The 14,891-nt window shown below is 34.5% G+C and overlaps 1 protein-coding gene across 2 annotated transcripts in view; it reads left to right on the top strand.

Moving 5' to 3' along the window:
- Positions 1-14,891, top strand: part of LOC136843333 (RNA-binding protein FXR1-like) — a 94,138-nt gene that overhangs the window by 54,647 nt on the left and 24,600 nt on the right. For both annotated transcript variants that reach the window (XM_067111620.1, XM_067111619.1), the window contains one exon: positions 5,488-5,606. In XM_067111620.1, the coding sequence (XP_066967721.1) occupies positions 5,488-5,606 (119 nt within the window). The remainder of the gene's footprint in view (positions 1-5,487; positions 5,607-14,891) is intronic.

Genomic DNA, 14,891 nt, shown 5'->3' with positions numbered 1-14,891 from the left:
TCATACCTTGCTTGTAATATAAAACACCAGTCAGTAAAGTAGTAGTAGACTAATGGTTGTCAGTGTACAGAAGATCCTTGGTGTAATTTCTTGAATTTATATTTTTGTTTGAATACTTGAGTGTGTATCCTTTATTTGAAAACAGTATGGGGTGAAGTGAATTGCATAATGAAGCATTGTGCCCACATTGAAAGACAGTAGAAAAAAATAGGTCAAAATAGAAAAGCTTGTAACATCTAACAAGGCATAATTTTTAAAAACTTTCTACGGCATTTGGAGGAAGGATATTAAAAGTTGATAATAGGAAGACAACTTTTTGAAGACATCCAGTAGGGAATTCCTAATTCAATATATTCCTGTGGTAAGGTTAATAATAAGAAATTAACATGTTGTTTTAGGCATGAAGATTAAAATTTTTTAACTGTAAGTCAATAAGTATTGAGAAATCACATTTTGAAGTCAAATAGTTGAAAATAAAGCAGTCTTTCATTTCCTTCAATTAGGTTAGTTATGGGTTTTCTTGATGTTTATGTTAGGAAGAGTGTGGAAACTTGCTTTTTGTTTTAGGGGAAGCTGAAAACGTTCATTAGTGCCCTTCTTTAGATGATTAACTTTACCATTTGGAGACAGTTGTCTTGAGTTTCATTCAATTCCATTCTTCCATTCTCAAGGTATATTGAATTAATTGAAAACCCACACATACAATGAAAGTAAAAATGTGCTTTTAGGTGTAGATGTTACTTACACAGTAATAATTATTTCTATTTTAAAGTTAACAGTTACAACCAATACTATCTTAACCAAATTAAATTTCATTTAGCTTGTACAAGACGACTGGAAAGTAACATTAGTGGTTTTATTAAAGTATTCATGGCAAGAATTTAAAAACAGCATTTTTTACAACAAAATTTTGTTACTGGTTAAAACGATTTCTTTGATGTCATGGGCCACTTTGAAATCATGGGAGGTTTGTTTAAATTTTTGTTTTGTTCTGTTCTCATCTCTACTGTTGGTGGCCTTGGTTATTTCCACTCAATGACTTTTGTTATTTAGTAGTTCATATTCAGCCTAAATTGCTCTTTGCTATCAATTCTGTTCCTGAGGAGATATATGAATATTGTATTGAAAACTTAGGAATTGGCAGAGAGTATGGTATCAAAGAGGCTAGGAAAAAAAGATTGCAAAGAATGAGAAGGGCTGAACATGTTATGGGAAGGGATGAAGACCACGTGGTTGGAATCGCAGAGGATATGGGAGCAGCAGGACAAAGACCTGTAGGAAGTCCCAGTAAACCATTGGGAAAGGGGAAAGATGGAAGTTCAGACAGAAAGATCGCAGGACAGAAGAGTGGAGGGAACTCACTGTTTGTCCGTCTCTTTGAGGAGAACTGAGTGTAAAAACTTTTATGATGATGGTTACAGGATTGGCTCTCTAACTCTGATTTTCTTTTACAGCTGAACTCTCAGCCATTGTTCTTGCTCTTAGTAATTTATTAGAATGCAAAAGGTGCAGTGGATACTATATATAAATATAATTCCTTCCACCCTTAAGAACAGAGAGCATATAGGTATTTTGTTATTAAAGTCTGCATCAAGTCAGAGTCAAAATCTATTTGCTGCAGGTGCAAGGTGCAGAGGCTAAAATTGCCAGTAACTGAACTAGTTTTGATATACCATCTATTTCCCATTTGATTTACTGACCCATCATGGGTTGGAAGAAATGGCAATACAGATGATGTTATCCTTCTTTGCAAATAACAAGAAATGAGTTAGTACCTGAACACTTTATCTTTTAGTCTTTCTCTATTCCACCTTTGCTGGACAGAGGTTATTGCACTAGGGTTAGAATTGGGTCACATGACTCGTAAGTGTATCCTTCAGGTTAGTAGGGCTTAAAATGTGCCTGGTGTGTGTTCAGCACAGTGTGGTGCACTGCCAGTTATACATATGTTTTTGCTCATATGGACGGAACCGAGATCCACAAAAATTTAACTACAGTAATTTTAATTGATAGATATATTTTCTTTTGCGAGTTTTAATTTTTAGCCAGTCTCTTTTTGCATTAGTTTTAATTTTTACTATTTCAGTTTTTTAATCTTCAAGTTTCAACTTTGTCATTTTTGTCATTAGTTAACTTCTTTAACATTTCATTATGATGCTGAACAACCATGTGGATCCCTGTGCCTGGTCTTTAACCTAAAACCCATTATCTGTCCATCCAAAGACTTATACAAGTGTACACTGTATAGGATATTTGATCTCAAATGGGAGCTTTTGCAGATTTTTCATCTGATTATCACAGGTCTCATAGCTGATGAAGCATATTGAAATAATAGTGTAAGCAAGTGTTTGTGTAATTATGAATATGAAGCAAAAATCCTTTAGGGTGCTGCCTTTTTAACATTAGAGATGCTACTATTACAGATTACTCTTTTGAGGTTATCATGTTTCCCTCCAAACTGCCTAAAAAAAACTACTTGACCCGCCTTCCCCCACCACCACTTCAATAATTACAGTTACAAATAGAATGAATAATCCGGGGTTAGTGTGCACTTCGAGGCTGTATAACTTTTGCACAATCAACACAAAGAATATCAATACTGTATCTTGTTTACAGGTGTATGTAATTTTGCAACTGATGATACATTACTCAGTTTATACTACTGTATAGTTTGCAGTTTTTATTTCTGTGGCAAGTAATAGATTTGTCAGATAGAATGTGTAATTTATGGTGGGGTAATAGTTCTTATAGCTTGTGGGGAATTAAGTTGGTGAGAAATTTGACTTCGTTCAGTTGCTCTTTAACTTTAGCAGAAAATTCACCCAGAATTCAAAACTGATCTGGACCAAATAATCCATTTGTTTCCTAAATGCAGAAATTAATTTTTCCCCTTGTGTGCCCAAAAAAAAAGTAGATATAGCGGGTCACCGACTTATGGTAGGGGTTCTGTTCCAGCGCTGTGTCGTAAGTTGGTTTTTTGTTGTTATTGGTGCTTTAATGGCGCTTATGGTACCGTAGCTTGATGCTGCATAAAGTTACATCGCTTTTAAACTGGATCCCTATTCTTGCCATTAGCTGCGCTTACGGCGCCATAACTTGCTGATGACACTAACGGAACCGTCACTTGATGCAGCATCTAGTTACGGAGCTGAAAAGGAGCTGTAAGATCGAATTGCTGTAATTTGGTGATGCACTACATTAAAAACACTCTGGCTTAAACCATAAAAGTATTGTTAACCCCATATCCTTATTACCATCCTGCTGATAACACACTTCAATAACTATTACTTGAAACTGCCACTATAAAGTAACAGCTCCTCACCGAAGACATTGTTACAATAACTTATGTAGAGCATATGCATTGTTTTTGCTATTTTAATAAAATCCATGCAGAGCATATGCAAGGTTTTTTCCATTTTGCTAAAATCCAGTTAAATTCACATTTTAATGAAACTTGAGAAATGGAAAATAATATTTATATTGTCCACTGTATTTGAGATCCCTCATAGACTGAGAGGATTTGGATATGTTATAAAGGATGAAGACCATTTGGTTAAAAAAGTAAGACTTACAAGGAGGCCCAGAAAATCTTGGAGAAAGGGTATAGATGAAGGCCTAAAAGTGGTGGGAGTTCAGGCAACAAAAACACAGGACAGGAGAATAGAGAGAATCATTTCATGTCTTAACACTTTAAAGGATTGATGGTGGTGATGTATTTACAGTGATTCAGTGTTCACAGTATCACTGTTGAGTCATTCAATAAAAGAAGTCTTCAGGTCTTGATATTAACAAAATGGTATATTGTTGCTGTTGATATGTACCAAGTGTGTAGTTAGTAACAGTGGTTACAAGTTCTTATTTAGAAGGCATTCCTGAAATGTACGTTTAACAACAATTATATTTACTTAGTATTAACTTGGTTAACTATTGAGTGGAGATTTATAATGTGTCCTGTTTGCAGGATGATGCCCATAGTTTGGGTGACCATGTGCAAGTACTGTATACATTACAGTAACTACACCATTTTGTATAAAGTATAAATAAGTTAAATCTACATATTCTTTTAACTTATGTTGGGAGTCATGGGGTTGACATGAAATCAAACCTGTAGGAGTGAGCCCCAAATACCAATCACAAACATGATTTTTATGTGGTGGTGTCTGCCACAACATTGTGCAGTATTATTTTTAAGATATGAAAAAAATTATAGTCTAGCTTATGTTACCTGTGTTCGTGCAGGTTTCAGAGCATGAGAATGCTATGCCCAAGCTTGAAAGGAGCACATATAATCAATCACAAAGTGTTAAACTATAAAGACAATTGCCTATGAATTATTATTTTAAGCTTAAACAGTTCATGAAAATGTGAAGATTTGTTATTATTTACTCCGCCATAAAAGTTTGTGCAGCAGGTACTCCTGTAATGCAGCAAAGTTGGGGAAATCATTTCAAGTTTTAAAAGCATTATTTGTAGGTTAACTTTACCTCACATGAACAACTGGTGTCAGGCATGCAAATATGCTTTCCCTTAGGATTGTAAATTATGAAACTTCCTTACTGTATAGTGTATACACACACTGTTAGTCATTACTTACATTTGTTTCAAACTTTTGACGTTAATCAGCTCTATATCTAGTTAGATTTGTTATCATAAGTTATAGAAAACCTGGACCAACACTTCTCATTTTTTAGCAATTTGTGATGGCTGTTGCACCAGTTTGAAAGCTGAGCTTCAGAGAAGTAATGCAATTGAGCATAATTTGTTAAACAGCCAGGTAAAAACATTTCATTTACATTATAACACTGTTTGCTGAGATCTGCCTAGTTCTCTCTTCTGTCACCTTAGTGGCTGTGTTTAAGGTTTGAAGTGGCAGCTATGGGCCAATTTTATATGCTGAGTATTTAATTCTTATAAACTTAGTTGAAAGTACTGTTGTCGCAAGTGCACATTAAATTTATTTTTAGTGTACCTGTATTTTTTTTGTGTATAACTCTTCATTATTCACTTGCTCAAGATGCACAACATAGTTTTACTTGCAATATGAGGGTTACTGTTAAGACTGTACAAAAAGTATTTTTAGGTCGATTCTGAATGGCCTCTCCAGCCCCAGTATTGGGGCACCTGGCTCAGATTTCATACATTTATTCAAGTATTGTTGGCACATAGTGGAAGTTGCTGATAAGCAGCTATAAAATTGTTGCAATGCTGGCACTAGTCCAGCCATGATTGTCATTTTTTTTTATATACTCATTCTGACAGTGAATCTTACAGTAGGTTGACCACCATTGTGTAACCTTTCTTTATTAGGATTATTGTTGTGTACAGTCACTTGTCATTCAAAAAGTGGGCAAGTAAAATGAAGTACGATATTTTTTTTTGTTTAAAGTATTTGGAAGTCAATTAAGCGCTTGATAGTATGTGGTTAATAGTTTTAAGATTTGCTGTACATAATGCAGGGTGCTTAATTGTTTTTCTTTCTATTTTTAGGGGTTATAATAGTGATGTTGAAACTGGAGGTCGAGGACGGGGAAGAGGTGGTCCCCGTGGTCGTGGCCGAGGTGGAGGCAGAGGAAGTGACCGCTACAGTAACGACCGTTCAGGAACTGGTAATACTTTAAGTGATTATATTACCAATGCAGAGAAACGAGGTGGGCCAGGGAGAAGTGGGGTGGGTCATGAGGGTAGAGGTCATGATGGACGAGGGGGAGGAGGAGGAGGTGGTGGTGGTGGAGGAGGAGGAGGAGGAGGAGGAGGAGGAGGAGGAGTAGGAGTAGGAGGCGGCAGCAGCAGCATTGGAGGCGGAGGAGGAGTAAGTGGTGGTGGTGGTGGTGGTGGCGGCGGCGGCGGAGGTGGTGGGGGAGGTGGTGGAGGCAGCAGGGGAGATTACTCTCGGCCATCGCAACCTGACCAGAGAAACCACAGAGGAGGGAGCAATGCTGATAAGGGTGGCCGTAGAGATAAAAAGTCATAACTGTAGGGTGATTTGTCAGTTAATGGACCAAGTACCAGAAAGGAATTTTAGTTCCCAAACTTCATAAAGATCATACCGTATTGTGACTCGGTTCTTTTTGAATCAATATCAAAGCTTCATGAAACTTGACCTAAGAGAGGCTGTGCAATTTTACTGTGATTTTTCAGAAATTAATATTTATTAAAGACTATATGCAGATTTGACAGTGAATAATTGGGTATTTACTTGATATTGATACAAAATTTCACCTACTACAACTATTACTACTACTGCTACTACTCTGCTACTACTACTACTACTACTATTGGAGTCTTCAACATGTAACATCTAGCCAGCACCTGTCAAACTAATGGAATTGTTGGGAGGAAGATTCATCCTGCCCTGAAATTTGGAAATCAATACAGGTTCTGTAGAGATCCATGTTTTGTTTATTTTCAAGTCTACAGCCTCAACATAATCTGTGTTGCTTTCCTTAGGTATTGGGGCTTCAAAAGCCCTGTAAGTGTGGGGTCCAGAGTCCCATATGGGAATTGTGGGCTTTATCATTAGATCACACACTGGGTATAGGTACTGTTATGCTGTAGACCTTATTGGACGAAACCATAATAAAAGTCATATCAGATCTGCTGTTTGTCGTCAACTTGCTGTATGCATGCTCCAGTATACTTTTCTCCCATTTTATTTTTATATATATTTTTTTTTTGGATTCTCAACTTTTTGGAGATTCAACAATTGGTTCCTCATTATTATAATGCATGTTTTCAATACAGGAAAAAGTACTACTAGTTTTGACTATTTGTTTTTATTTAAACATTGTGTACTGTTGTCATTGCATATAGTGCTGGATTTCCAGCATACTGTACTGTTGAGCTAAGGAAAAACCTTGTAGCAACCATTAATGTGTATAAAAAGCACAGATGGCAAACATTTTGAATGCAGTCCCTTCTAACATGTTTATCCAGAAATAAGGGAAAAGACATTTGTCTTTAGTACACTGCATAGATATAGTGCATGACATCGCATAGTACGTTAGTTGCATATGAAGATCTATCATTGCAGATATCAATTCGTTGATTTTGTCGGATCAATATGCAATTCCAAGGTAGGAATATTCAAAAGAGACACTTCAGATGATATTATTATAGTGGTGTATGATGTAAATCTAAAGTTTTAATTGGTATTTGGGTGTTCAAAAGTAATTTTTTTTTTAATATGGAGTGTTCTGTCTCTTGTAACTACATCTTGTTCAAGAGATTCCTAGTACAGTGGAGTTACTTAAGCCCTTTTCTGTGTTAGGGAATTGTACCAAATAGGCATTATTATACTATCGTTACTGGTAGTGAAAACATTCATTGCTAACCCTTTTTACACATACCGTAATTTGAATCATACTAAAGCAAGTAATGGAAATCGCAAATCCAATACCACATTGCTAGACATTTATCATCTGCATTTTCTAATTTCCAGTATAGAACAGATGCAGTAGTGTTGAGCATTTAACAATGAAGTTTTGTTCACTCTCATAAGTTTTATAGGAGTTCTGTGAAGTTTTAGTTTGAGAATTTGGCAAGTATTGCTTTTCATCAGAACTTTTAACTTTAACCACCAATAACAATTAAGACAATGAGTTCAATCAAGAAAATCTCAAGCTCCTTGCAGATTTTACGAGGCTTCAGCTCAGCACTAATAATGACTTGTAATCAGTCAATTGGATTAATGTGAGTGGGTTAAAGTCTGCCTCTGTTCTATAAATGGAAACTGAAAGTACTGAAGTGACCAGTCGTAAAATGCCATGATGTAACGTCTACTCCTTTTCCTTTATGTACGTTTGCTCTTGAAGCTGAGAAAGTACTCAGTGCTACATGTGAATAAGCATGGTTACAGTTATATAGTCCATGTGTAAGATTTCCCATAATCTTTAATTAAGAAGCTTGATGCATGGTTAATTGTTTGCTTAAACACATGGTTTTGTTTACCATTTGAATTTCTTTTTTCAGTTATGATATTAAATGTACTACTCATTAACATACTGTGCATCATAGTTTAACTTCTCTGAAATCCTCTTGCAATCCTTTCCACCATTTTATAAGATGTATGAATGATTCACAAAATTTATTTAATTTATTTTTGCCTTTGAAGCCTGATATTCAAAAAGGTTGAGGCTATTTTTTACTTACCCATGCAAGCCTTCTGTACAGTGACTTAGCATAGTAGTTGACAATTTCAAGCCATATTTTACTCAAGTTCACCAATTGAATGTCGAGGATGAAGTATTGTGGTCAGGTTTTACCATAGGATTCAAGAAGAATATGGCCCTTTTCAGACACTTACTTTTTTGGAAGTTTATATTACTGGTTTAATTAGTAGGTCTATTTATTTATAAATGGGGAACTTGACAACTAGTAATTTAGGTTTAATGTCTGCTAAGATCATAGCCAGCAAACTTGAACCTTGAGATGAAAGGTGGTAAAGAGATTATTTAGCAAATTTGTATTAATGGTGAAATATTATATTTTCAAACTTGCCCCCTTATTTTACCTATTACTGTATTTACTCTTGGAAAGTTGTAACCTGATTTGTTTTTAGAATACAGTTTTTCAAATTAGTACTATGTAGAAAAAATTCCTTTCTTTGCTTTATGAGAAATTTGGGTCGTATATTAAGCAAGGTAGAGGTTTTCTGTTAAGTATTTTGGGGGGGGGAGAATTCTGGCAATTACTGTTGAACAGTTTACATTTTGTTTTTCTCAACAATTTGCAAGCCCCAAGTTGGTATGTTGATACAGTTAAGATTCTATTTTACTTGCATACTTGGAAATCTATTTTGTGCATTTTTCAGTCTTCTCTATTGTGTAATTTTGAAGTGTAATTGCTGTTTAATTACCATGCTACTGTTATAGGAAGGATTCCTGTATGGGTAATTTTGTAAATTTTAATTTAGTACCTTGAGTCTTACTCCTGATATTTAATATGTGCCTCCATGATTTTCTTCATAGTTGCCCCTAGGAAAAGTATACATTTCAAGGGCTACAGTATTTAAAGCATTAGTTTGTGATATTTTTTTTATGCAGAGCAACATTGTTACTATCATTCATTCCTCATTCTTGCGTCCCTTTCAAGTATTGGGGGAGTTGCTGAAATACAGCTTCTAGCCAATGCCGAGGTATCCAAGGAGGTCTGTAAAGACTTGCAGTTCTCCAGATGAGAAATTTTAGTCATTTCTTAAAATTTAGTGGGTGGGCATATATTATATAGTGTGATTGCATGTTAATTTGAAATGTGAGAGCTTTCACCTTGGTAGGTAGCAAATAAGCAAGAGATTTTTCATTATTAATCACCTTTCATTGTTTAGAATGTGAGACCCATTTGCAGTGATGCAGTTTTCCATTTTGTGTGACTAGGTAGGTGCAATGGGATTTTGTTTTCAAACGTGGATTGACAAACGTCTCTTGTTTTCTTTTGTTTGTCAGTTTTTATCAGTAAGCAAGTTTTGAAGAATGCAATACTCTTGTTTTCAGGTTTTTATGGTAGTTTTGAGAAATAGGTCACCTATTGATGATACATAGTATATTAATCAATAAAAGTTAGTTTGCAATCATGCTATATATATATATATACTGTTTGACAGTTTGCATCAGTTCAACCTTTTAACAAGATGGATTATACTATATGCTAATGATTTTAGGGTAACACCCTCTGCAAAACTAAGATAATTTTGTGCTGATTGTGCCACTCATGGTGTTTTCCATGGCATGATTTTCATAATCAGTTTGTCATTTGGGAAGAAAGTAAGGTACATTTTATACACATAATGCTCATCTATGGCAAAGGTTAAGATACTTCTGATGATGATGTGTAGGATGTCGGTGCTATATATCATTAAGCCGAGCTTGGTGTGTACATCATTCCTTTTAAACCTGTATTTATTAGTGTTTTTCTTTTATGTTTTTCTTCAAGTATGCTGTTCTTGCTAAGTGATATGTTGTATACTGTATCTTATTTTCCTTCCCTTGCTTGGTGTGCACAGCATTGGATAAATGACTAGCTTTCAGTAGTTTAAAAAATATATATATATACTTGTAATAAAGACTGTTGGCTGAGATTTTTGAAAGGGAAGACAGATGAGAAATTATTTATGGATGTCTGTAAATGATTTTTTTAGTCAACAGCTGTTAGATAACACACTGTACCAAGTATGGCGACAAGGAATGCCAGAGTTAATTCATTATGAATTAGGTTTAGGAGTAGGCCTATTTAATTGACGTGTTTACCAAGATCTAGGAGAGAGAAAGAAAGAGAGAGAGAGAGAGAGAGAGAGAGGTTTCTTACTGCAAATGTACTGATAGGAAAGGATGTTACAGCAGGAGTATTGCCTTTTTTCCAATGCTAAATCAAGGATGGTGAAAGCGAGTTAAGTTTCCACCATGTCGGTGTTGTGAACTCCTGGATTAGTTTTTTCCATGTTGAATAGTTATATATTCTTTAATTATTATCTGTGACAGTTTTATTTATAGCTGACAAAAGGAGTACCCATTAAATTTATCTTTTGAAAAGGATTGATGTATGAAAAATGTATTACATTAATAGTGGTGAATGGGAAGTTTTTCTTTGTGTCATGGAGGAAGTGGAAATTTTAATAATAATAGGTGTTATGAAGAAAATTGCACATGCTCATAACTTGATTGGAATGTTTAATAAACAAAATAATGAAAAAGTAATGGGGTATGATTTTATTCTGTATTCGTATCGGCATTTTTTATGAAGATGATATACAATCTCTGATTACATGGCAGTAGTAAGTTTTAAGGGATCATAAAGCTTTTGATAATTATTTTTTAAGTATTGAAAGTATAAATTAAAGTTTAATATTAGTTACATGGTCACCCAAAAGAATATTATATGCAGAACTAATGAACTCAAGTGCCAGTATTTTTGCGGGGTCATAATAAAATCGTGCTGTTCATCCATTCACCCAGTTGTATTACTTATTTTTATAAAGACAATTTGATTAATTTAAAGTAATTTGCAAAGTAAGAACTGCATGTGCCCAACCAGAGAAGTTTGCAGTAATCAATTTCTTCATTTTCTATTTATTTTCCAACACAGTGTAACTTGTAGTTTTAGGGCTCTCCTGATAAAAGTAATTTTTTGGACTGAAACTACTGCAGTGTTTAAGTACAATATACTACTTAGTGTGGCTCATCCTTTCTGGTTGGGAGGCTGATGAACATTGATTAGAAAGCATAGGATGTGAAAAGGCAATGTTGCTGCTGAGCACCACCACCATGTATATTCTCCACCTCCCAAATAGTATGGACATGTTTTAAGGCTGAGTTGAATGAGACTGATCTTATTTATCTGTCTTAAACTGTAATCTTTGATATTTCATGGATTTGCAGGTTATCTTTAATGTGTGATAAAGTTAAGAATATATTGAGATGCTAATGTGTTGAAATTGTTACTTTAGTAAAGCATTCCTTAGTAAACAAAGAAGCATTTATGTTGAGAATTACCAGGATTCTAATTGGTAGTTTTACCTCAATTAGTGAAATTGTTTAGTATGAGTTTAACAATTTTGTTGTTTGGAGTAGTTTTCAATCCATTATCTTATTGTAGAAATAGGAAACTTGTGCATTTATTTCTGATAAGTGGTGTAATGTTATTTTGGTTTCTTATTAGGTCTCTGGATCTTTTCTTTCTACTTTTTGATAGTAAACAATAGTAATTGGTGGAAGTTACTGAAAGAATAAGTTAAACTTTGAAGTTCTCCAAGACTTGACTTTGAAAACTGACTTTATTTAGAGTCAGTTACGCTAACTGTTTACTTTTGACATGTATGTAAAAGTAACGTTGAAGGATTAACTAAATTCTCTGGTTTTTGTTTGCATACTGTGTTAAGATTTAAACCCAAAGTATGTGATTACTGTATTTGAATGCTGAGCATTTGATTCTGATGTTAATATCTTTTGGTTTTAATTTTTGGTCTTTCTTCGCATTTTAATGTTAGCTCCGTGCTTGCTTAACTGGCTCGTAAAACCTTTTCAAATTTGCCTCTTGTTGTACCAACTAATTCTGAGTTACGATTCCTGCTGGTTTTATTCTTTTTGTTCCATTTTTCATCTGAAATCTTACCTAAGGCTATTTGATGGTTTTTTTGTATATTACTTGAAGAGCGTTATCATCTCTAATAACTCTCATTATCATGTTCAACTCGTTGTGCATACACTTGTTTTTCAGAAATGAAAAGTAAAATGGTAGTAAAAATGATTTTGATATGTCTTGAGTTGGGCTGGTTACTTGAGTCTCGAGGGATATTCAGCTGGAGAGTGAAAGGATTACTATTAAAGTATTAAAATAGTTGCCAACAGAATTACATTGCTAGGCTCTTAGGGCTAGCTAACGGTCTATTCATGATAGAGAGTTAAAAATGGAACAAGGTAAAGTTAAAAGTTAGACTGCAAAATGAGTGGAGATCAAAAGGGAACTGATGCAAAGTACAGAGGAACTGGAGCTAATGGAATGCTGCCATACTCCACGTGACTGGGTTACATGTGGTCAGTTTCCAAGAACATTAGCCAGAATGGGTGAAAATCAATATCCTAAGACAAAAACCACAGACAAATTGGTTGCTTTTCGTAGTGAATTGTAAAATTTTTCAGCTCCATGGTTTATGTTGTTTTCAAATAAGGTTTTTCTTGTTTATATGAAAGTATCAAGCACTCCATTCTCCTTGTATCTTGTACTACCTCTACCAGAACTAATCTGGGACTTTCCAATGGTCAGCATCCTGCCACTTAACTTAGTTCTTCTTCCAATATGTCACCAAGGTAACAGAAAAGCTCTTTTGATTGTATGGTCCTTTTCCTTATCTCTATTAGCTATTTTTATGCAAACTAAGTATCGGTAATCCTTTTACTTGATGTAAACTTTTCAATCCTGCCTGTGGGAAATCATGTTATATTCAAACATTTTACAATAACTCCTATACCATTGCATCTTTCCTGTTACCATAACCTTGGCCTGAAATTCATCCTCAATCTTCTCCTTTATCCCAATCCTCTTGTATACACCAGTTACAGTGGGTCTTGTGGAACACAGTAAACCGTACTAAATGCTATTTGAAGTCCCTTTTGTCTCCCAGGAGCATCGCTTTTTTTTTTCCTGTTCCATTTTGTCTTTTCATATCCAACAGTTATACTTTACACCAATTTTACCTCTTGTAAGAACAAATTATTACAACAAACCCTTAGAAAGTTAGAGGTGACTGTGTCTCATTAAACCATTGTATTATAACATTAAGATTCTACAGTTAACACCAGATAATCCACAAACAGTACCTTTCCAGGCCCTCTTTTTGGCACTTGTGTAAAATCCTCTGGCTTGAAGTTTTAGCAGAATGTAAAATATTGTGTGCTCTTAAAAAATATATATTATTACCAAATATTAAGAATGGACAGCAGTCATAGCAGTGTTAAAAGTCATTTTAAAACAACTCTTATCATGATTTAACAGCAAGATATCCTATGAAGTGAGTAAAAACATGCAGTTACAGGAATATTTGCAACCATTATCAAGGATAAATGGAATTAACATACAAATGAGTATGAGTAATCAGATTTGGCTTTCTTCATTGAAATGATAAATTTTGTAATTCTTATTTATCTCTGCTTTTTAAGTGAATCAGTTGTTTAGGTTTACCTGTTACTACAAATAACCACACGATCTCCATGCAGTTACCCGAGTGCCTTTTGAAATGATTTTGGTGTGCATTTACTTTCTTCATAATTCAGTTTGTGATATTTGTATTCATTAATTTTATTTTTTAGCTAGATTGAAGATTTGGTTAATTGTGCCATACATACACAGCTTTAGTGTTTCTTTGATTGCTCTACTAATGTTGAGACTGGGAAAATAAACATTTGTAGGGTGTTTTGTAGCTTTCTCTGACATTCTGCTTTTGACATATTTTGTCATTACTGACTTTCATTTACACTGAAGTTAGTTAGTAACCTTCATGTTCAACATGCCTTCAACACAACATTTCTATTGTGTAAAAGTTTTTCCGATAGTTTTCCCTTGAGCGCCATTGTTCCTTTGTTTTATACATAATTTTGTAATGCTCTCTTGAAGGAATCTTTACTTACCTCTCTTAAATGAAAGTTTGAAGGAATCTTGCAGTATTTAAACATAAACAGGAAAATTTAGTTAATCCTCAATGTATGGAATCTTGGCTTATGTAAATGTGTGGCAAGATGCTTAGCTATCATAAGCTCTGTAAGATTGGGTGGGAGGTATACTTTAGCAAGTCTATGAAGTCTATGAATTTTGATGAGTGAAAATGTGGAGTAAACGTTGGGTGTTGGTGAAACACTGTATAGGAAAATAGTTTACTCTCAATGACTATCTTGAAAGCAAAGTAATGATTGAAGTTGATACCCTCAGTTGTTTACTGTTGTGAATTAACTACTTTCACAGGAGACAAATCTTATCTAAGACATGAGGGCAAGACCTAGAGATATGCAGGTCATGTTTAAGCAAGAAGGAAATCAATTTGTTTTTGGTCTGACACGTCAGGCATGAAGTTACAGCTACCTTTTCTGGATATCTCGTACTAGTCTGATCTGTTATGTACGTTAAGTCAGGCTGTGAAACTTTTTTACATTTTTTTCTTTATATGTTGTAAATAGTGTAACAAGACATGGTTTCAAAGCTTTCACATTCCATTTGCTTCTAGTCATTTCAAAACAAGGCATCTTGTCGTTGATGAGGATCTTTTGTAAATGCACTTGTACATCCCTTTAATTATTATTTTTAAGTGTTTTGACTTTATAACAGATCAGGTGTCAAAAGATGATAAATTTGTATACTTTGCCATATAAAGTGTCTCGTAACTGTATTTGGTATCCAGGAATGGCTATGCT

Source organism: Macrobrachium rosenbergii, chromosome 11, assembly GCF_040412425.1.
Source record: "Macrobrachium rosenbergii isolate ZJJX-2024 chromosome 11, ASM4041242v1, whole genome shotgun sequence".
Classification (NCBI taxonomy): domain Eukaryota; kingdom Metazoa; phylum Arthropoda; class Malacostraca; order Decapoda; family Palaemonidae; genus Macrobrachium; species Macrobrachium rosenbergii.
The sequence above is the reverse complement of the archived record's forward strand: the minus strand, read 5'-3'. Positions and strand labels throughout refer to the sequence as shown.